This window comes from Oenanthe melanoleuca, chromosome 19, assembly GCF_029582105.1.
Source record: "Oenanthe melanoleuca isolate GR-GAL-2019-014 chromosome 19, OMel1.0, whole genome shotgun sequence".
NCBI classification, from domain to species: Eukaryota; Metazoa; Chordata; class Aves; order Passeriformes; family Muscicapidae; genus Oenanthe; species Oenanthe melanoleuca.
Genome location: NC_079352.1, coordinates 5,916,151 through 5,937,977, shown reverse-complemented (window position 1 = coordinate 5,937,977; position 21,827 = coordinate 5,916,151). Strand labels below are relative to the sequence as shown.

Here is a 21,827-nt window from a genome sequence, read left to right as displayed (position 1 = left end):
GTGAGGGAGAGTACGGTGAGCGTGAGGCGGTGCGGGGCCGAGCGTGGTAATGAGCGTGTGATAGTGATAATGAACGTGAGATAGTGGTAATGAGTGTGTTAATGAGTGTGGTAATGAGTGTGGTAATGAGTGTGGTAATGAGTGTGGTAATGAGCGTGTGATAGTGATAATGATCGTGAAATAGTGATAATGAGTGTGTTAATGAACGTGTGATAGTGATAATGAACGTGAGATAGTGATAATGAGTGTGTTAATGAGTGTGGTAATGAGCGTGTGATAGTGATAATGAACGCGAGATAGTGATAATGAGTGTGTTAATGAGTGTGTTAATGAGTGTGTTAATGAGTGTGAGTGTGCGGGGCGACCGTGGTAATGAGAGTGTGATAGTGATAATGAGCGTGAGATAGTGATAATGAGTGTGTTAATGAGTGTGGTAATGAGCGTGTGATAGTGATAATGACTGTGATAATGAGTATGGTAATGAGTGTGATAATGAGTGTGATGAGTGTGAGTATTCGGGACCGAGTGTGGTGATGACTGTTTGATAATGAGAGTGACAATGAGCCTGAGTGTGAGACTGTGTGCAGGACCGAATGCGATTTTGAGTATGTGATAGTGATAATGAGTATGATAATGAGTGTAATAATGATAATGAGTGCAAGTGTGCAGGAATGAGTGTGACAATGAGTGTGTGATAGCGATAATGAGTGTGACAGTGAGTGTTAGTGACTGTGCATGTGATAGTGAGTGTGAGACAGTGTGTCATAATGAGTGTGAGTGTGATAGTGGGTGATAGTGTATGATAATAAGTGTGTGACAGACTTTGAGTATGATATATTGTCCATGTGAGTGTGAGCATGTGTAGTACTGGGGGGGTGAGGTGCCCCTGTGTGTGTGTGTGTGGGATGGGATGTGTGTGATGGGATCTCTGTGTGTGTATGTGTGTGATGGGGTGTGTGGCCCCAGTGCAGCCTCTCCTGCAGTTTAACCTCTGGGTGCTGGGCATGGGAGCTGAGAATGTGTCTGTGACCCCTGGACCCAGATCCAGCCTGGATTAATCAGCTGCTCACCACCTTGAGGGTTTAGTTGACACTCATGTAAATCCAAAGCAAAGCCTGGGAGATGCTTGTTCCTTGTTTGGCATGAGGATAGTGGAACACAACCCCACGTGCCACAGATCTCTCCAAGGACACAGCACTGCTCCCTCCTGGCTGCTGCACCTCCATCACCCCCCCTGCAAGATGTGTGTGTTTATTCAGGGATTCCTTTGATCCTGGAGCATCTTGGAGGGTGCTGGATCACTTCATGCTCTCTTAGAGGTAGGTTAGACCCCACGTGGGTTTTCCCCTTTCCTGGGTCCCCCACCAAGACTTTGCAGCACTGGTTAAAGAACCACACAACCAGAGAATTATTTAAGTTGGAAAGGACCCTTAAGATCGTCATAATTCTTCTGAACCAGGAAGTGTTTGCCAGTCCATAACAAATGACTTGAAACCTCCTTGGACTTTACACCAGCAGTATTGATTCACCCATGTCCTGATACACCTGCCCCAAAAGGCTTATAAAATAAAGAACATTATGTTTGTAGTAGTTACAGCAAAAAATAACATATAGAACCACTTTATACTGTAGGAATGAGGGATATAATAAAACTCTTCTTCCAGGGTTAAATACATGAGACTCATTTTTACAGAGCCTGAATAAAGTTGGTTTTTATCCCAAAATGTACAATGCCAAGCACATAACCACGACAGCTCCAGTGAAAACCCTCTGGAGCTGCATCCCCCCACAGCTCAGCCTCATATGCAAATGCTCATGGATTTCTCTCCAGGATGGATGAGGCTGTCACATACTTGAGCTCAAATTACTCACAAAGTACTAATAATTGCCAGAAGTGATTGATAGCCTGCTTGTAATGTGTCTGCTTAAGCAATAAGATTCACATTTACAACTCAGGTGCTTGGGATTCCTGTCTCCTGCGGCTGTAATTAGAAACTGGAGAGCAAGGCAAAGGGGTTTTTTCTTGAAAAATAGATAGGAATGCTTCATAAAGCATTGCTGGGAGCAGACTATGTGATCCTTGTGGTTGCATGGGTGGACAGGTATTAAATATCCTGTGATCCTAAATAGGAAAAGGTTTCAGGGAGATTTGAGGACGGTGAAGAAGGGTTTCTAGCAAGTCTTGCAGACCTTTATGGCATGGCTGGGAAATAAGGGGATGCTCCCTGTGAGGAGTCCTGGCTGGTGAGAGAGAATGGGCAAGGGCTCAGGGTGATGCTCTGGGGCTGAAGGGTTCTACTGATAAGGGCTGCAGGGTGGGGGAGAGCAGAGGTGAATTGGGTGCAGCTCCTGGGTGGAGGGAAGGGCTGTACAGGGGAGATAAACCAGTCAGGTGGTGGCTGAGCTGTGGGAAGAGTCTTAAATTGTATTGCATTTATTAATTTTTTTTCTTAGCAGGGATTCATGATCTAATCTTGCATCAGGGTCCCTGGAAGGTTTTGCCAGGCACAGTGAGTGGATGAGGTACCTCATCTCAGCAGTACAAGTGCATGGCTGGTCCTCAGTCTCCCCTTTCTCACACCTCTCCATCATTTGTCCTGTATTCCACAGGTTGATCCATGGTCCAACAACCTGAAAGGGGTTAACAGTGCCATGGGCAACGTGAATCCGGGGTCTGGTGACCAGCTGAGCCTGTCAGACCCCACTGCACAACTTCCTCCAGCTGTTCTGTCTGAGGGTGGCTGTAAAGATCCTCGATGATCCCCGAGTCTAAAAGCTGAACCTCAGTGTCCTGCTGTCCCTAAGGACCCTGTTTTCACAGTGTTGCAGACCTCACAATCCTCGCTGCCTGCAAAAATATTTTATATTTTACATGACTTTTACCTTAATGATCCCCAGATTTTAACATAGTCCCTTATGCTTTTTTATTTTTCAGCTGGATCCCTTTTAACCCATGCTGTTCTTTCCCACACCCTTCTCTGCATGCTCCCCAAATCAGTATGCAAAGCACTGAGTCCTCCAACGTGGCATCATCTCCTGTCTGATCCATCCACACACTGGGATAACCAGCCAAATATTTGCCTTCCCCCTGCTCCTTTTCTTGCAGTGGTGCTGGAAGGCTGTTGAATTAATTTCTCCGTGGCTGCTCCCTCTCACACGGTTTTGGCTCGAGGTCCTGCACTAATGTCTACAAAACCTGATGCTTGAGGCTCTATTAAATTGCCAGGCTTAGCCTGGTGCTCCAGGGAATAGCCTGGCCACTTAGGAAGCTGCCTGTCCAAGCTCTGCTGGGATTGCTGCAGCACTTTGAATTCACAGCCCACTCGATTTCAGATTAATTTCCCTGAGCAGACAAACTCAAAGTGACAGGAATTAGGAAGAAATTCCTCTGCAGGCAAAGGATAATAGGCGAAATTTCTTTTCATTTTCCTCTGCAGCAGCTACTGCTGGTTCCTGCCAGGGACGAGTTAGACAAAGAAGGGATGGATCTGGTGTGAGCATCCCCCTCCTGCTGGGTGACCTTGCTGGGATTTACCTGCTGAGAGGACGTGTTCCACATCCCTGCTGGTAGTGGGAGATGCCCCATGGGCTCAGCTCCTCTCTCTGTGCTCCACTGCCTGCCTTCTCTGGGGATATCACAGAATCTTGAACAGTTTATGTTAGAAGGGACCAGCCCAGGTTGTTCCAACCCCCTGCTATGGTCAGGGACACCTTCCACCACCCCAGGTTTCTCCAAGCCCCACATACCCTGACCTTGAACACTTCCAATATCCATATCTTCTCTGGACAATCTGTGCCAGGGCCTCACCACGCTCATCATAAAACATTCACTCCTTATGTCAATCCTAAATTTACCATTCTCATTTGAAACCCCTGTCCCTTTTCCTGTCGTCCTGAACCCAATCTAAAGGCTCTTTCCATTCCTGCCTTTGCTAAATCCAGCTGGGAAACTCTGGAACCGAATCCTCTGGGTTGTGTTCCTGTCTCACCTGCTCTGGCCACACTCACCTCGCCATTAGTGCTAACTAGGGGCAGAACTCATCCCGCTCTGCCTTCTGCCTGCTTTTCCCAGTGGAGCTTTCCTCTCTCTCCCCGAATCCAAGCCTTTCCTCGCTGTCGCAGGCGCCTCTCCCTGCAGCTGCGTGCCACCTAGTGCACACTCAGCCGCGCGGCAGCCGGCGAGGCAGGCGATCCATCCATCCATCCATCCATCCATCCATCCATCCATCCATCCATCCATCCATCCATCCCTCCGCAGCTTTCCTCGGGCTAAATGAATCTTTTAAGGTCCCTTCCAACCCATGAAGCCACGGCTCCTCCATCCCACGCAGGTTCCTGCACGGGCAGGCAGCGATGTCCACCCCATCTGTCTTGTCAGCCTGTCTGTCCCCGCACAGGTCATCCCTTCCCAATCACCCACTTTGGCACAGTTTGTACTCTCTGGGGGTGAATCTAAAAGCACTGAGGCTGCAGCAGGAGTGGGATGCATGAATTCCCCAGGGCTGGCAGAGAAGCCAGCAAGTGCTGGTCCCAAGGGACAAGTCATTAAAATAAATACATCTATACAAATACCTGCATATATATATATAATATATATATGGCTGTTTTCCCATAGGATCCTGCTGCCAGCTGAAGTTTCACCCCCAGAGGTAATGACAGGCAGAAATAGGAGTTTTCTGGTCCACAAGGAGTGCCTTTGGTGACGGAGGGCACCCGGCTCCCTGTTTCCCATCCCCTCACCCCGCTGTGATCCGTTCCTGCTCCTCCCCAGCCCGGGATGGCAGCCGGAGCCCATGGCATGGGTCTGCTGCCCTCCTGTCAGCACCGCGTCCTTGGGCTGCTCCTTCCCACCTGCCTGAGGTGCTTTCTGCAGCACGGGCAGGAAGCAGATTAGGGAGGAACAAAGGTGATTTTGTCTGGGGAGGGGATGGGTACCTCTTGCTGCAGCCCAGGGTGATGCTGAGCCTCTCTGGGGATTTCCACTTCTCTTTCCTCAACCGTGCCATTCCTTCAGTACTTGCAAACTGCCAGAAAACCTCTTAAAATCAGCTCGTGGTTCCCAAATAGCATAGCTCCAGCTGCACTGAGGCGAGGCTTGATGTCAGGACAGAGAAACAAAATGGTCTTGTGCTGGATTTACATCTTTTCTTTCTCCAAAGGCTGCTGGACACAGGCTGGTTTGGGGCTGAGAGCTCCCAGGACCCCACATTGCAGGATCCCATCACTGCTGAACCCTGCAGCAGCAGGAGGAGCAGAGGAAGGAAAGGAGGCTCCATCCTGCTGCATTTTTCATGCCAGTGTTCCCCAAAGTGAAAACAGCAGCAGGAGCCCCTAAATACCTGGTGATTTAGCCCAGCAATCAGCAGGGGAATCCTGTCATTCTTTGTACAGCAGCTAATGGCTCGAAACAGCAACTGGTGTTCTTAGCCTTGTGTTTCCCTCCTGGCAGCAAGAAGATGTATTTTGTTTCAGTTATGGCTTTTTCATACAGCACCGGGCTCTTCTTTACATCCCCAATGCATTTCCTGGTCATGGTATAGCCTGGATAAATTAGTTTATCTCTCCTCTTTATTTTCCCAAGTCATCAAAAAGGAAAATCGGTTTGGGATTTTTGGTTTTGATTTTTGTTTTGGTTTCTGGTTTTGGATAGTTTTTTTGTTTTTTTGTTTTTTTTTTTGTTTTGTTTTGTTTTGTTTTGTTTTGTTTTGTTTTTTTCTTTTTCTTTTTCTTTTTCTTTTTCTTTTTCTTTTTCTTTTTCTGGAAGGCTTGTATTTTCTGCACTTTTGTTAGCCACTTGTTTTTCCCAGTTTCTACCCATGGCCAAACTGCTGCCAGAAAGGAGGTCTGCTGGAGATGCCACCCACTGCCACAGAAAGCTGCAGCAGATGCTGCCTGTGGCAGGTGGCAGCTGCTGAGTGGATGTGGGGACAACCCTGACCCCTCCAGAAGCTTCTCTCCCATGAGCATCTCTGGAGTGTCCCAGAGTGTCCCTGCCTGACTGGGCAGCAGGACCATCAGGAAGCACAAAAAGAGCTTCTTTTTTTCCTGGCACACAAGAGAACAGCCTTGCTGTCCTGTGGAATTTTATAATTAGCCTTTCTTATGTTGTGGCTGCTCCTTGAATAAGGCTGGCTGTGTTTTCTTTTCTTCAGAGCAGTGTAATCCCCTAGCCTGATACTGCCAAGCCACTCAAAGCACATGCAGGAATGATGTAGACATGGAGAAAGGCTGAGATGCTGCCCCAGAGAAATCCTGGACAGGGTGGAGAGCATCTTATCCCTGCATCTCCATGTTATGCTCCTGGTCTGCAAAATCTGGATGTGGATTGATGCTGGAGCTGATGATTCCCAGTCCATGGGCCCTGGCAGACAGCCAGGACAGCAGGGAGTTTGTCAAAGTTTAGGCAAAACAGACTTAAAAGGCACCTTTGAAACTTGTGCTCATGATCTGGTTAATTAGAACTTTGCTGCTACTGGGAAATAAAAGTGCCTAATTGCTAATTACTAAATCCCTGCAAGAAAGGAACAGCAGAAGCAGTTGGTGACTGTTGTAGCCAGAGCTGGCTTTGTGCAGAGCTAAAATACAAAACCCAGGCTTTTTAGGGCATTTAGAGGTCTGGGCTTTGCATAGAAATAAGTGGAAAAATGCACCAGCAAGAGCCACAAGGCAAATTCTGCCTCCTGTGAGAACGAGGGCAGGAATCCTGTGGCTCATAAAATCAACTTGTTCAAAACACAAAAAGCACACCAAAGCCAAAAGCACACCAGACTCCTAAAATTGCTGGGGAACTTAAGAATTCATAAGACTGGGAAACCCAGTATGTTTGGAGGTTCCTTTTCTGTGGTCTTCAAGCCTGTTGGGACCCAAGAGTCTCACATTATCTGTCTTTTACTTGCAATGATGGTTAAAAGGCTGTAATAGTTAAAAATTATTAAATATACACAATTCTTTTTACAATAAAGAGATGCCCTGGTTAGAAGTAAGACAACATGAATGTGTAGAGCAGAAGGTGGTGGAGGTGGATGGGGAAGGTTTCCAGCCTTAGGACATCCCTCACCTGTGCTGAGAGCAGAAGGATAAGGTCAGGTCCCTCTAACATCCTCAGCAGAGATGCCTTGGATGGTCAGACAGGAAAACTCCCGTAAAAGGGACTTCTAAAGGTACTTTCTTGCCTAGGAACAGCCAGGCAAGACCATGGTTTGCCCAAGGATCAGGTCTCCCCCAGGCAGGGAAGGAGGTCAGAACCACCCCCTCCTGCTGCATCCCAGCGCTGGCTCAGGCACCGACAGAAGCATTTCCAGCCAGATGGTTATTGCTGACTTCCTCTCCAGGTGGGCACTCAGACAGCCCAGGAGGGAGGTGGGAAGGAGCTGAAAAGCCCAAATCCTCTGAAAAAGCTTCTTCCTTCCCCTCGAGGCGTAACCCAGTCTCTGCCAGCACCCAATTTAAGGATGTGTCCCTGCCTGCCTCCCTGAAACCCGAGCCATTCCCTCCCCGCCATGTCTCCTTAGCGGTCTTCCCTCTCTTCTCCTCTTTCTGCTTCTTCTTCCTCTTCTTCTCCCTTCTCCTGCTCCCTCTCTTTCTCCTTTGCTTTGGGGATGACCTGTCCCAGGATGGGTTGCAGGGCTGCCATCCTGCTGTAACCCAGCAGCAGCAGCCCCCAAAATGCAAAGAGATGACAGGCTGGAGCTGTTCCGTTGATGGATGAGATCCATTTTCTTCCCCTTTTTTAATTTTTTAAAAAATTTACTAAGCAATATCTCTCCTAAAGAAAAAAATCCTGCCTTATCCCCATCACATCTTACCAGGAATATTAATTTCAAATATTATTTTTTAATATTTCATAACTAACTAGCCAGCTTCTTTGTTTATTTCAAAAGAGGGCAGATATTTCTGGGATTCCATCTTTACACTGGAGAGAAAATACCAAACAGGTATGTGGATTTATGATGCTTTTTCTAAGACCAGGGTGGTAATTACAAATAATGATCTGGTGGGGCGGTGGCAGCTGAAAACTGTGATTTCTCCTGAAGTTGTTTGAATAGTTAAAAAGTGATAAGTGAAGTGAAGATAGTGAAGAAGTGATAAACAGAGAACTGAGGTTCACTCCAGCTGTGGCCAAGGTGTTCAGAGGGGACCAAAAGGGATGAAAGGACCTGTGGGGTCCTGTGCCCAGGTGGGAGGAGGGAGTTTTCACCGAGGGCAAAGAGCTGGTTTGGCACAGTGTGTCTGCTGTGGTGTGTTATTTGGGGTGAAAGCAGGGACCTTCTGTGCCCCACATTAAAGCCCTGTGAGTTTTGTACCATCCCTGGTGGTCAATGCTTGTGCAGGATGGGGGTGATGGAGGATTTGCTGCTTCTCCCATCGGGTCCATGGTTGGGGGGTGGCTTCACAGGACACCTGACAGCTGGAAAATCATGATGTGAAGGGACTTCCATAACCCCACATTCAGCAACGCTTTAAATCACAGAATCACCACAAAATCACAAAATAGTTTGGGTTGGAAGGGACCTTGAAGCCCATCTGTTCCCCCCCTGCCATGGGCAGGTCATCTTCCTCTAGCCCAGGTTTTTCCAAGCCTTGTCCAACCTGTCCTTGGACACTTCCAGGGATGGGACAGCCACAGCTTCTCTGAGTGATGTTAAAAGGGATGTTGGGTTTTCCTACCGTTAATTACGGCTTAAAACCAGATTTTAATCTATGGGGATCCTGAAAGAGCCCCAACACCCCTGGGTTTAAGGAAGGGTGTTCAGTTTTCAGCTGAATGCTGAGCGTTGGGGTGAGGATTGAGAAGCAGTTGGAAAAGCACAGAAGTAGAAGTAAAGCTGGGTTTTCTCTCTTTGGGGTCAGCCGTGGCACAGCACCGCAGTGGTTAATGCCTGCTGCCACCCTGCCAGGGAGCAGGAACGCGCTGGCTCCGGCACAAAAGTGGCCGGCGATGACAACGATGACAACGTCCCTGCGGGCAGGACGCGATGCCGGGGTTTGGCCGGGCCGGGGGGCGGAGGGGCCGTCTGTCAGCCCTGCCCCGCTGCGGGGAGGGGAGCGCCCCTGGGACAAAAGGCGACATTATTCCATGCTTCAGGAGGGATGAATGGAGTATTGAAAGCCACCACCTCAGCGAGTAGATTGGTTTTCAGCCCCCATCACTGAGCTGTCTGTCCGCTGGTGAGGCTCCTCCAGAGGCTTGGTCAGCAGGAGTCGAGCAGAGATCAGGGAGGTGTAACGGGGCTGTGTCCCATCCAGGGCTCCTTCCTGCACCTCCTCACCTCTTGCTGGTGCACAGAACACCCTTTGGTCCACCATCATCTCTCCCTACAGTGTTCAGCATTACACCACAGCAGGAAGGGTTTGGGGAAGAGTGGGATGTGGTTTGGGATGTGTTACACATCCCAGCTCACGTCTTTACTCAAATCCCATGGACTAGAACACTTCCCCTCACGCTTTAAAAATACCTTAAAAAGCTGAAATTCACATCAACCCTAAAAGCCTCTTATTCACCAAACAGTAGCGGCTCCAGTCAGAAATCCTCTGAGATTGTGGGCAATGAAGTCCAAACCTTGGTCTGGAGGTTCTGGAATCTCCCCAGCCCGTGGTCTGGAGGGGCCTTGGCTGGGTGGACACCAGGTCCCACCTGGCAGCTCTTCTCATCCCGTGCCTTCACATGGGAAAACCACAAGCAGCAAAAGGCTGGATGAGGGGTTTCCATGGGAAGGAGGGGTTAGTCACAGATACAGTGGATTTCGATGATCTTTCCCAAGTTTCTGACCACCAGTAGATGCCTGAAGCAGCAGCAGTCATTGTGCTGAACTCCGTTCAGGAGTTGGTGTGCCGGCTGGAGGGATTAACTTTAGGTCTCCGCTGAGCTAAGCCTGACAGCCCGGCTTTGGAGCCGGCGTGCGGGAGCATCCTCACGATGGCACTGCTCCCCCAGCGCACGCTGCCGCCAGCCCGGCTGCTGGGACAGCGGGGATGTGCGGCTGAGCTCCCAGGGGTGCCCCGGCCAGCAGGAGCAGCACCCACCCTTCTCCCAGACAGCCTGCGAGGCACACAGAGCTGGAAATCCACCCCTTCGGCACTGAGCAGTAAATGAGGGGAAACGCAATCTCAAAATATTTAATCTATTCCTCTTTTTCTGCTGACATTCCCTGCTGCTGAGTTTTATCTCGCAGGTGGGGTACGGCACTTCAGCTTCATCTTGCCACTCAAAAAAAATAGCTTGTTCTCAATGAATCCAGCTGGAATTACTTTTCATGTGTCTCCTGGTCACTGCTTCTGCAAATACTGAGGAGGGACATGTTCACAGGTCCTGCATGGCCCTTGGTGACCACGGGCTGTCCTGGCCACCACCACTAACACTGCTGTCTGCATGTTTCAGGGAGGTATCCTCTGGAAATTCGCCTGCAGGAGGACTGACAAGCAGCAATGACACTGGGTCCCTGTCCGGACACCCGGCACGGCACAAGGAGGCCGGACATCGAGGTGCTGCCTCTCTTCTTGATGCCAGCCACGCTCCTTGTCCTCCTCGTCCTCCTCAGCCCCGGTGAGCTCCCGCCTGGGGCAGTGGGAGGGGTTTTAGGCACCCGTGATCCCTCTCCAGCTCAGATTTGTGGGCAGATTTTCTCCAGGCACGGGGCTATTGTGTAGGGTTACCTACAGCGCTAAGTGTGAACAGGGATGGAGGGAGCAAGTTCAGCTCTTGTGTCCCACCGTGACCTGGCTGTGATGGAAAGCCCAGCACTGAGAACAGGCAGGGAAATGGGGCAGGCAGCACCCATGGGAAGATGCTGATGGCCAAGGGATGCTCCTGGACTTGTTCCCTAGGACCCGTGGGACCAGTCCTGCCGAAGAAAAGGGTGGAATGAGCACCCATCCCCTGAGGACAACGGCCCCTATTCACTCCTGGCAGGCACTGTCCAGCCAGGATGGGAAGCATTAAGACAGACCTGGGAAAAGCCGTTCCTGCTCTGGAAGGCGGCTCCACTCGAGTACTGTGGCAGCGTAGTTATCCCAGTGTGACTCTATCCATGTAATTACAGCCGGGCGGTGGGGAACGCATTCCTGCCTCAACAAACCCGCGCCAAGGCACAGCCAGCCAGAAAACTGGGAATTCAGGTGTAGTCAGACATCCTAATCGAGTTAAATCGGGTTTTACCTTCCCACCCGCTCAGCTGGTGCTTCCCTTCCCCCCGGGATGCTGCGGCAGCATCCGCGCCCACATTCCAGGTGTGGGGACCCTGGTGGCTCTGTCGCTGTCACCTGAATCGCCTGGCCCTCCTGGTTCTCTTCACTAATGGGCACAGATTAGTCGCTAACGAAAGGCCATTTATCCTCCTATTTGATGGTTTTGTTCAGCAGTAGTGTTTACTCGAGCTGTTTCTCCTTTTCTTTTGGCTTTGTGAAGCTGGATCAGAGAAACATGGATGGCTCTCTCTCTTCTCGAAAAAGACAGTTTCTCTCTCATTCCTCATTATTGCAGACACACCAGGCATATTCTTTTCAGACCTCTCCTGACTTTGCTGGAGGATGCTCTTAAATGAATATTTCAGAGCTTTGATTTTGACTTAAAGGGAGATGAATATTTATCAACGTCTTTTTTATCCACTGCTTTTTCTGCACTGGAGTGGACTAGGTGTTAAAAATCAATACAAACCAGGATCAAACACTCTTCCTAGAAACCCTCGTGTCTCCCCATTTTTGGTGCAGGGATGAGCTGAATTATCTCTATCCTGTAGTCCAGCCCACAGGACTGCTGTATCCTTCCCTGTCCTCTCCTGCAGAGCCTCTCTGCTCCCATGGTCTCACCTGTTTAATCCCCAGTTCTAGCTGGAATCACAGCATCCCTTTCCATGCCTGTTCCAGCTGGGGAGGTCAGGAGCACTGACCATGCTGGAGTTCCCTGGCTGCTGCTGTTCATCCCAGCATCCCTGCTAAGTCATGGATACAGCCAGACAGTTGCCTTATTCTCCTTTCTCTTGGGGCTTCTAGGTCTTTCTTTGACAGCCCTGATTCCTGGCTGCCTTAATGGTCTCCCAGGCAACGTCCTAGCAAGGAAAAGGGAGGTGGGTTCATCTGCTGCACTGTCCCCCCAGGCTCACACTGCTGCTCACGGCGTGGCATCCGCCTCCGGAGCGCTGGGATTGACCTTCACATCACTGCTTGTGGGCTGAGAGAGAAGCAGGACAGGGCTGCTCCCAGGGAGTGGGAGGAAAAGAGGCCACAGAGGCACCCACGGGTGTTGATCAGCCCTTGGGTGCTGTAATTGGCATGGAGGCATCATAGAATCACAGAACGGTTGGGGTTGGAAGCGATTGTTCCAAACCCCCTGCCACGGGCAGTGACACCTTCCACCAGTTTTGGAAGGATTTTGGAAGGTGTCACCCATGGGAGTGGGTTGTGCAGCCAGAGCCTGAAGCCCAGGACACCTTGGATGCCCAAGAGATCTGTGCAGGGCTCCAGCATTGGACAGCTGCTTGTGGACTGAGATGTCTATGAGGTCCAGCCACCCATCCCCAACCACCACACCCCAGGGCATCATGTTCATTCATGTTGCTGTGAGTTCCTAGATGAGCTGGATCCCTCAGTGACCCACACTGCCAGCATTCCTATCACTTAGCAGTGGGGCTGAGAGGCATTTTGTACCCAGCTGTGGGAGGGGGGGTCCAGAGATGAGGACACATCCTGCATCCTTCAATCCTCCCTCTGGATGAGGTTTGTTCACACCCTAAGGTGGCTGCACCCCATCAGCAGGTGTGCTGGTACTTTCATGTAATTATGTAATTATGGAGCTTCCAAAAAGTGGATTTTGTTGGGGAAATAAAAGAAAAAAAATCAATTTAAGTGCACACAGGGTGCAGCATCTTCCATCAGGAGATCTCCAGTGGGTTTCTCAAGCTAGGCAGAATTGATTTTCCTTGTTCCCATCTCACCATTCAAGTTTTCCATGGGAGTGATGGGGCAGGAGGATGCAGGAGCAGCAAGGCAGCAATGGAGCCAGGGATGGACAAAAAGGTGCCCAAGACCTGGGCTAAGACAGGACCAACCTGGAGTGGCTTCTGCTGGCCACTGAGCTCACCAGGGTCACACATGTCACCTTGTGCTTCAAGCACAATCTCACCAGAGCCACAGTCACTCATGTGCTGCCTCAGTTTCCCCACCTGTGAAGCAGATGAACAACCTGGGGAAGGGTGTTCTTTTTATCCCCCACAAACACCAGGACTTTGCAGGAAAGGGTAGGGTCCAAGGGCTGCTGGGTCCTGCCAGTCCCCACACACCCATCCCATCCCTGCTGCCATCCCTCTCCAAGCTTCACCTCCTCCTTTCTGGGGAGAGCTGATCCTTTCTCTTCTCCCTTGCAGGCACCACCTCTGAGCCTGAGATGTTGCCATTCCCAGGTGAGATTCTTCTCTTAAAGTCACTTTTCTCCAGGAAGTTTTGTAATTGAAAAATGCATTTTCATGTAAAAGAAGGGATTTGGGGAATTTTTTAAAAAGGAAAGATATTGGTTTAGAACAAAAAATAGCAAGAAGAAGTTAAACTTCTTTTACAGAAAGGAAATAAAGATTCTTTATTATCCCTATTCTGCTAATTATCCTGAGAGGAGATTTCTGCCACCTCCTGCTGAATCCCTGTCACTGTGCCATGCATCACACACAAGTAAATAATTCCTTTGATGTGGTAGACCCTGGGCACTCCCACACCTACTCCCTGTTGCCAGCAGCTTGAGAGATCATCTCCATCCCACCAGCTCCCGAGTGGGACCAGCTCTGGATGTATTTCTTGAGGCTAATACAAATTTGCTAATTGTATCTTGTCACTTGTCACCTATTGCAAATCAACAAGTGGTGCCACTTGCCTGCTCTTCCCTTCACCCACTGGGTTTTTGCCCATTAGCAGGCGAGATGATGGGAGCATCACAGAGCCACAGAATGGTTTGGGTTGGAAGGGATCTTAAAAAACATCTCATTCTACTCCTGCCATGGGCAGGGACACCTTCCACTAGACCAGGCTGCCCAAATCCTTGCCCAGCCTGGCCTTGGTGATGGTGCTCTCATTCCTGGACTGGGATCTGCTGTGTCTCCACAGCCACTGCTGCCAGCAGATGAAGGGGAGCCCGTGTCCCACCAGCAGGTGGGCAGCACCAAGCCAACAACTGTGTTGTGCTACAGAGAAGGAGCAGGATTTTATTTAAGGAGCAGGAGTTTGATGTAGATTTGCTTCCCATGGCCAGTGGGGCAGAACTCAGCAAGGAGGGAGCCCAGGCCTGGAGCTGGGGATTTTGAGAGATCTTGGCACTGCTGAGGGACCAGCTGCAGTCTTCTGGCTCTGTGTCCCTGAGTGCCTCTGGCCTTGTGCTCCTGTGTCCCTCTGTCCCTGTGCTCCTGTATCCCTGTGTTCCTGTGTCCCTGAGCCCCTGAGTCCCCCTGGCATTGTATTCCTGTGCTCCTGTGTCCCTGTATTCCCCTGGCCTTGTGTTCCTCTGTCCCTGTATCTCTGTGTCCCTGTATCACCCTGTTCCTATACTGGTCTGTCCTGGTTTGAAGGACAGGTGTCTGCCAATAAAGGCAGAAGCTTCTCTTTAAAATGGAGAATGTAAACCCCCCTCCCTCCAAATTATTATCATTTTGAAATTAAGGGGCTCTCAGGCAAAGATAGGGGAATTAGGAATAACAGTTCTTTACTAGGAAAATTAAAATAGCAATGCAGTATTACACAGAACAATCCCAGACCCTGCCAGAGTCAGAATCCAAGCTGACACCCGTCAGTCAGTCAGGGTGTTGGCACAGTCCCATTCAATGGTGGCTGCATCCTCCTGCAGTGGCAGATGTGGTTCAGCTGGAGCAGTGCTCCTGGAGAAGGTGCAGTTTCCTCTGAAGCTCCAGGGATGATGTGCAAAGGTCTGGCTTTCCTCTGGAATCCAGTGGAAAGAAGGTCCCTTGGTGTCCAAAATGTCAGTTTTTATCTGGGTAGGAAAGGCTTGGCTGCTCCCCTGGCTGGAGCATCTCCCAGTGGGATGATGGAATTTTATCAGTCATGCACTGGGACTCACTGGGCCAGCAGCAGATGATATCTCCTGGAGGGAGGATGGGCTGTGGGAAGATAAAGATGATTGCCCAGCTGGTTTAAAGATGGCCCATGAGCAGATAATGTGTGCCAGGAGATCAGGGTCACTGCCCCAGCTGGGTTAACAGATGGGGACAGAATTCACATTTCTGGCCACATCAACCCAACACATGGTCCCTGCTGAGGCACCTCTCTGTTCCCTCCTCCCAGAGATCCGCCTCACCAACGGGCCCAGCCGGTGCCAGGGCCGGGTGGAGATCCTCTACAACGGCTCCTGGGGGACGGTCTGCGACGACGACTGGGACATCGTGGATGCCACCGTGGTGTGTCGCCAGCTGGGCTGTGGCCATGCCATCACCCTCCCAGCTGCCATGACCTTCGGCCAGGGCAGTGGGCCCATCTTCCTGGACAACGTGGACTGCAAGGGCTGGGAGGCAGCTCTGAGCGAGTGCTGGAGCCACGGCTGGGGCATCCACAACTGCTACCACTACGAGGATGTGGCTGTTGTGTGCAATGGTAACAGGAATGGGTTCCTTGGGAGCAAGGAGAGCTGGGGGCTCCTGTGGAGTGCAAGATTTGGGGGCTGCAGGGGCCTTGGTGGAGCCCAAATTCTTATCTCAGAGTCTGGTTTTCTGACCTGGGTCAGCCAAACATCCTCTGCATCCTTCTTTCACCCCTCTCCTCAATCCAGGTCAGCTCCCAGCTCCACAGACTGGTGCTCCATAAGGTGACCAGCCTGTTTTGTGTTCCTTGTCACTCCCAGCTCGGGGACTTTGCGCCCTCTCCAGCATGATCCCTGGGGAAAGAGCACATGCCCACCCACGCTCCTGCCTCTGAGTCAGTTGCTGCCCGACTGCTCTTTCCCCTTTTGACTTGTGTTTCTTTAAATTGCTGAGCTTTTCAGTAGGAGATGTTCCTAAAGGTGAGAAAAGCAGTGGAAAGTGTTTCAACTTGGCAAGTGAAAGTAGAACGGCTCAGTGACGACCCTTATGTACCCCACACACGTTCCTCCCTCACTGTGCAAGGTTTGCTCATCAGCCAGGCATCAGTGAGCTGTGAAAGTGAGGCTGTGCAGACCTGGAGCAGCTGCTCCGTGAATCCCCACTCCTGCAGAAGCAGGGCTTGGGAAAGGAGGGATGAAAGGCAGGGATGCTGGGTTGGCTGGTGGGTTGTACCAACAGCAACCAGAGAACAGAGGCTGTGGATTGAGCAGGAAAATGAATCATGGCATTCTTGGAGAGGAGAGGTGGAAGGAGTGAAAAAGGAGGTGGGGATCTAGGTCTGAGGGCACAAGAGAGGCTGGAGGCATTGGCAGAGAACTCTGGCTGGGGGGTGCAGCTGCAAACCCCCAGCTGGGGCTGGTTTGCTGCAGACCCTCCTGGAACAGTGGGGCAGGAGGGATCCCTCCAGCTTTGAGGCGGAGGAGCAGGTGCAATCTCTCTGCTTCACTTTGCAGAGTTCTCACCCACGCAAGTCAGCGAAGGACCGACCACCAGGACCCTCACAGCCTCAGTACAGGATGGGGAAAGTAAGCTGCTCAGCAGTCATTGCAGGGGGGACTGAGGGACTGTCACCTGCTGCCCCTCCTGAAGCCTCCCAACCCTGAGGTGCAGACCCCAGAGCCCATCACTGTGCTGGCCATGGCCATGGCCACGCCCTATCCAGAGGTTCCCAAGGTTCCCAAGCCCCGTTGCTCTAAAGTTTCGCCCCTTCCCCGCTCTTTCTCACTCATTTCCTTTGCCATCACGGGCACAGTGACATGGCTGTGCCACGTGCAGGGATGGACACCACACCCTCCTCAGCTCATGCTGGCACCTGCAGGTGACGGCAGCATCCGCCTGGTGAGCGGCCCCGACAGCTGCCAGGGCCGGGTGGAGATCTTCTACCGCGGGAACTGGGGCACCGTGTGCGACGACGACTGGGGCCTGAGCGATGCCAGCGTGGTCTGCAAGCAGCTGGGCTGTGGGCAAGCCCTGGATTACAAGAGCAATGCCTATTTTGGCTATGGAACGGGGCGTATCCTCCTGGACAACGTCAACTGCGACGGCAGCGAGCCCTTCCTGTCCGCCTGCTACAGCCTGGGCTGGGGCATCCATAACTGCGGCCACCACGAGGATGCTGGGGTCATCTGCACAGGTACCGGGCAGGGCATTGCCCTCAGGCTGGGGAAACACCCTGGGACATCTTGTTCTCCAAGCAGGAATCCTCAGAGAGATGCTGAGATACCCAAGGCTCTGCTCTGTGGGAGCATCCTTGCTCCTTATCCACCCTCATCCTGGTGTTCTGGAGTAGCAACCCCCTGCCAAGAGCCCGGAGCACAGCCGGGGTGGTGATTTGCAGGGGAAATGCATCTGCCATGCTGCCATTTCCCTCTGCCATTTCCCTGCTCTGCTGGCTGGAAAACAAGCTGCCCGTGTCCGGAAGGAGGGAGCGGCTGCCAGGGGCCGGGCACAGCGCCAGACCCAGCCTGCCTCCCCTTCCCCTCCTGAAATGATGTATTCCTGCCATTCTCCACTGATTACTGTTTATAATGTTAATAATCCCCCTGAATTCCCTCATTATCATGGCCAATGATGGGAGCAGTAAGTGCCAGTGCTTTCCCTTTCCCACTGTAAATGGACAAAGGGGATGATGTAGGGACAAAAAAGAGGGACAATTTTTTCAGGCTGGTCCTTTCCTTGTTAAGCATCCCCATCTCCTCTGGCACCTCCTCTGGGCACAAAATCGATGGTATCACCACCCCCAGGCCTTGCTCAGAGGGGCAGGGGATAATGAAGCACAAAGGGTGATGAATCCTGATGATAAATCTCCCAGGTATCACCTCTATCCCTCTGTGTCACCACAGGGCTGGACACATCCACCATCACATCATTCACCACCTCGGTGGCCCTGGGCTCTGAGGAGACGCTCACAGCCACAGCCACAGGTAGGAGGTTGGCAGTCACTCATCTGGGGGTGAAGCTGTGCCTTCTGTGTCCTCTTGTGACCCAGCCTGGCCACCCTGGGGTCCTGCCATGCATGGGTGATGCTCGGGGGGTGACACTGCCCACGGCAGGGTCTCGCCAGGGTGCAGCCGTGGTGCTGGTGGGCACTGGCACCAACTGGGGCAGGGGCAGTGGGTGCTGGATCTGGACCCCCCATGCCCACATGTCCCCACGCTTGTCCCAGCAGTGACAGACAGCAGGGACCAGCCCTCCCAGGCCACCGAGGTGGTCACCACCACGCTCCTGACCATCGAGCAGGAAAGTAAGTGTGCAGCTGCTGCTAGTCCTGCACGGGGCTCCACAGCCCTGGGGGAGTCACTCCACATCCCCAGGGCTTACCCCATGCCCTCAGGGCTCCTTCTGTGTCCCCAAAGGTCACTCTATGTTCTAAATACTCAATCCATGCCCCAGGGATTCTCTCACATCCCCAGGGCTCGCACCACATCCGCAGGGTTTACTCCATGCTCACAGGGTGTTCACCCCATGACACTCAAGACTTCATCCCACATCTCCAGGGATTGCTTTGTGCTCACAGTGTTAACCCCATGCTGCTTGGGAATCAGCCCATGTGCCCAATGTCACCCCACATCATCAGAACTCACCCTGTGTCCCTAGAGGCTCAGTTGACATCCCCACAGTCACCCCATTCTCTCCAAGGGTTATGTGCCTACAGGGGTTCACCCCACACCCCCAGGGGGTTACACCCAGATCCCCAGGGGTTACCCCATAACCCAGAGACTCACTCCATGCCCACAGGGGTTCACCCCACACCCCCAGGGGGTTGCACCCAGATCCCCAGGGTTTATCCCATAACCCAGAGACTCACCCCGTGCCTACCGGGATTTGCCCCACACCCCCAGGGGATTACACCCAGATCCCCAGCGATTACCCCAGAACCCAGGGGCTCACCCCACGCCCTTGGAGGGTCCGCAGGGGACACCGGAGCCCCTGTGGAGCCCTGGTCCCCCCGGCGTCGTGCCGCGCAGGTGGCGGCTTGCGGCTGGCGAACGGGAACGGGAGCTGCCGCGGGCGGGTGGAGGTGCGGCACCGCGGCACCTGGGGCACCGTCTGCGACGACGACTGGGACTTCCCCGACGCCCAGGTGGTTTGCCGGCAGCTGGGCTGCGGCACCGCCCTCGCCGCCACCGTGCTCGGCTCCTTCGGCTACGGCAGCGGGCCGGTGCTGCTGGATAACGTGGGCTGCGGCGGCGGCGAGGCGCGCCTGGCCGACTGCTTCCACCTGGGCTGGGGGCAGCACAACTGCGGCCACCACGAGGACGCCGGGGTCATTTGCCGAGGTGAGAGTGAGGTCTGCGGGTCTCTGGTGAAGCCCAGCTGAGTGGGGAAGTCAGTGGGAGAATGGGTGTAGGGAGGATTTTGGCCACGCTCAGGCTGGCTGTGGGAATGGGGTCTCCTAGATGGGGTTGTGGGTGAAGAATGAGCACACACACACTGGGGTTTCTCCTGCACTTGGGGACAGCAGTGGCAGTGGGTGCCATGGTGTGGGTGATGGCTGGAGTGTGGCACCCCTCTGGTCCCCTTTGTGCACAGTGGCTGCACATCCCACCCCACATCTCTGCAGCCACCCCCAGCCATCCCACACCACTTCTGGGGGGCTCTGACCCGACCCTGTCCCCTGAGTCACTTTTCCCACCTCTCCTCCACTGCACCAGGTGCTGATGACACTGAAGACCATTTCCAAGAAGCCACTGCTACAACCACCACGTTGGCCCCGACTCATCCCAAGGAGGGTTGGTACTGGGGTATCACCTGGGGACACAGTGCCAGCCCTGGGGATGCCCCATGCTGGCACAGGGTGGAAAAAGAAGTGGCTCAGGCAGAGGCACAAGATCTGGCAGTGCCTGGAACAGCCCATGGGAGGGGGAGAAACTGATGACATGTTAAGTCATGGCCTCTCCTGGTGCCCCTAAGGCTGGTTCAGGCAGAGGACCATTGGCCATGGAGCTGGGAACAGAGGTGATTGTCTGTTAACATCCACCACGATGCTCTGAGGGTCACCCCCAGCTCTGGCAGGTGGTCACCCCCCTGCTCCCGGCTGTGCAGAGGCAGTGGGGAGCTGTGGGCTGAACCCAGGGCAGGCAGGGAGAAGGGGACCCAGCGCTGGGATGGGCAGGGGCTGCCTCACCCCATCCCCTCCACAGGGTCCCTGCGCCTGGTGAACGGCAGCCACCGGTGCGAGGGGCGCGTGGAGATGTTCTACCTGTCCCAGTGGGGCACGGTGTGTGACGACGCCTGGGACCTGCGGGACGCCAAGGTGGCGTGCAGGCAGCTGGGCTGTGGCCACGCCCTGGCAGCCTGGGGCGAGGCACGCTACGGCCGAGGCAGCGGCTACATCTTCCTCGACAACCTCAAGTGCAAGGGCCACGAGCCCTCGCTGCTGCGCTGCTCCCACATCCGCTGGGACGTCCACAACTGCGACCACTCCGAGGATGCCGGTGCTGTCTGTGACATCCTATGACCCTCCTGCAGGTGAGGGGGGACAGGGGTGCTGGAGAGAGCCGGTGGCAATGCCACAGAGAGGGGCTGAACCCTTGACAGGCTCCCTGCGCTGATCCTGTGGATGTTTGGGCTCCGAGGATGGGAGGGGTTGGGTGAGGACTGGGTTCTCCTCAGCTCCCGAAATAGTGGCTGAATCTTCCCCCTCCCACCCCCAGACTGCCCCTTGGAAAAACAAAACTGCTTCTGGTGTGAAATCTGGTTGGTTCCAGCCATTTCTTTTAAGAGATGAGGAGAGGAAAATGGATTTTCTGCTGTGAAAATTATGTTAAATTATACTCAAAAAATGTAAAAAGGGGGCTGAAATCACACCAGGATGCTCCAGTGGCTCTGCAGTGAGTTACTGTTGTTCTGCAATTTGCTTTGCAAGCCCTCCAGCAATCCCAATAGCAGCTTTTTCTTCCCATTTGGGCATCAGAAATACCAATTCCTCCCCCATTTCCCTGCAGCAGAAATGCAGGCGTTGGATCTTATGCCATCTGCAATCCTTGTGCCTGTTTCACCTGTTCCTTCTGCAAACACTGTGGGGTTTAGGAGAGCTCAGATGAGATTTCCCTTCCTGGGGGGCTCCAGCATAGCCAGTCCATGCCCAAAAAATCTCCTGGGGAGTGGGAAAGGATGGGGCTCCCTGCAGTCCCCCCATCCTCCTCCATCCTGTGCCATACAGACACAGGATGGCTTTGGCTGCTCTGTCCCAAAAGCTCCATGCTCTGAGGTGCCCAGGGCAGGCAGGGAGCTGGCAGACAGGACACAGGCAGATGGAAAACCATAGGGAAGACCCCAAATCCCTTCCCAGAGCAAGGAAAGGGACCCAGGAGCTGCTCCTTCCCCACTGCTGTGCCTTTGGGGTTTAGAGGCTGTTTTCCTCCCAGCTCAGGTGGAAAGACCCAGCCTGCAGCACCAGTCACCTTCACCAGCAAGTGTTTGATACCTACTGGGACACTGGGAAAATGATCTCCAGGCTCTCATGGATGGGGTTCAAGGATGGGGAAGGGCTTGTGCAGTGGCACTGAGCTCACTCCTGTTTGTGCAATTCTTTTGTTGATAAGAGACTGTGCATATTCCTGGGATGGTTTTTTTCGGTTTTCCCATTTTTTTTCTTATATGCATTTGGGTTTGTTTTTGTGAATACATAAAAGCCCTTTGAAAGTGCTCTGAGAGCTGACTTGTTTTCCTGTCATCCCCTCAAAGCTCTGGATAAAAGCAAATGCCTGGAGAAGAGGGGATGCCCCAAACCTGGAGGAGAGAGCTCAGCTCTTGCTG

The 21,827-nt window shown here is 52.7% G+C and overlaps 2 protein-coding genes across 4 annotated transcripts in view; both read left to right on the top strand.

Moving 5' to 3' along the window:
* SH2B2 (SH2B adaptor protein 2) overlaps nucleotides 1-21,827 on the top strand; it is a 241,493-nt gene that overhangs the window by 129,634 nt on the left and 90,032 nt on the right. The window lies entirely within an intron of this gene.
* SSC4D (scavenger receptor cysteine rich family member with 4 domains) lies at nucleotides 5-21,717 on the top strand. Of its 2 annotated transcripts, none has more exons than XM_056506911.1 (12): nucleotides 5-1,319; nucleotides 10,379-10,543; nucleotides 13,359-13,394; nucleotides 15,274-15,579; nucleotides 16,520-16,591; nucleotides 16,885-17,199; nucleotides 17,909-17,989; nucleotides 18,232-18,309; nucleotides 19,034-19,345; nucleotides 19,721-19,798; nucleotides 20,210-20,537; nucleotides 21,442-21,717. In XM_056506911.1, the coding sequence occupies exons 2-11, from the start codon at nucleotides 10,426-10,428 to the stop codon at nucleotides 20,524-20,526; spliced, it is 1,713 nt and encodes a 570-aa protein (XP_056362886.1). In that variant the 5' UTR covers nucleotides 5-1,319; nucleotides 10,379-10,425; the 3' UTR covers nucleotides 20,527-20,537; nucleotides 21,442-21,717. The 2 variants fall into 2 exon arrangements, with proteins under 2 accessions (XP_056362886.1, XP_056362887.1); XM_056506912.1 differs by having other exon boundaries at nucleotides 21,437-21,715.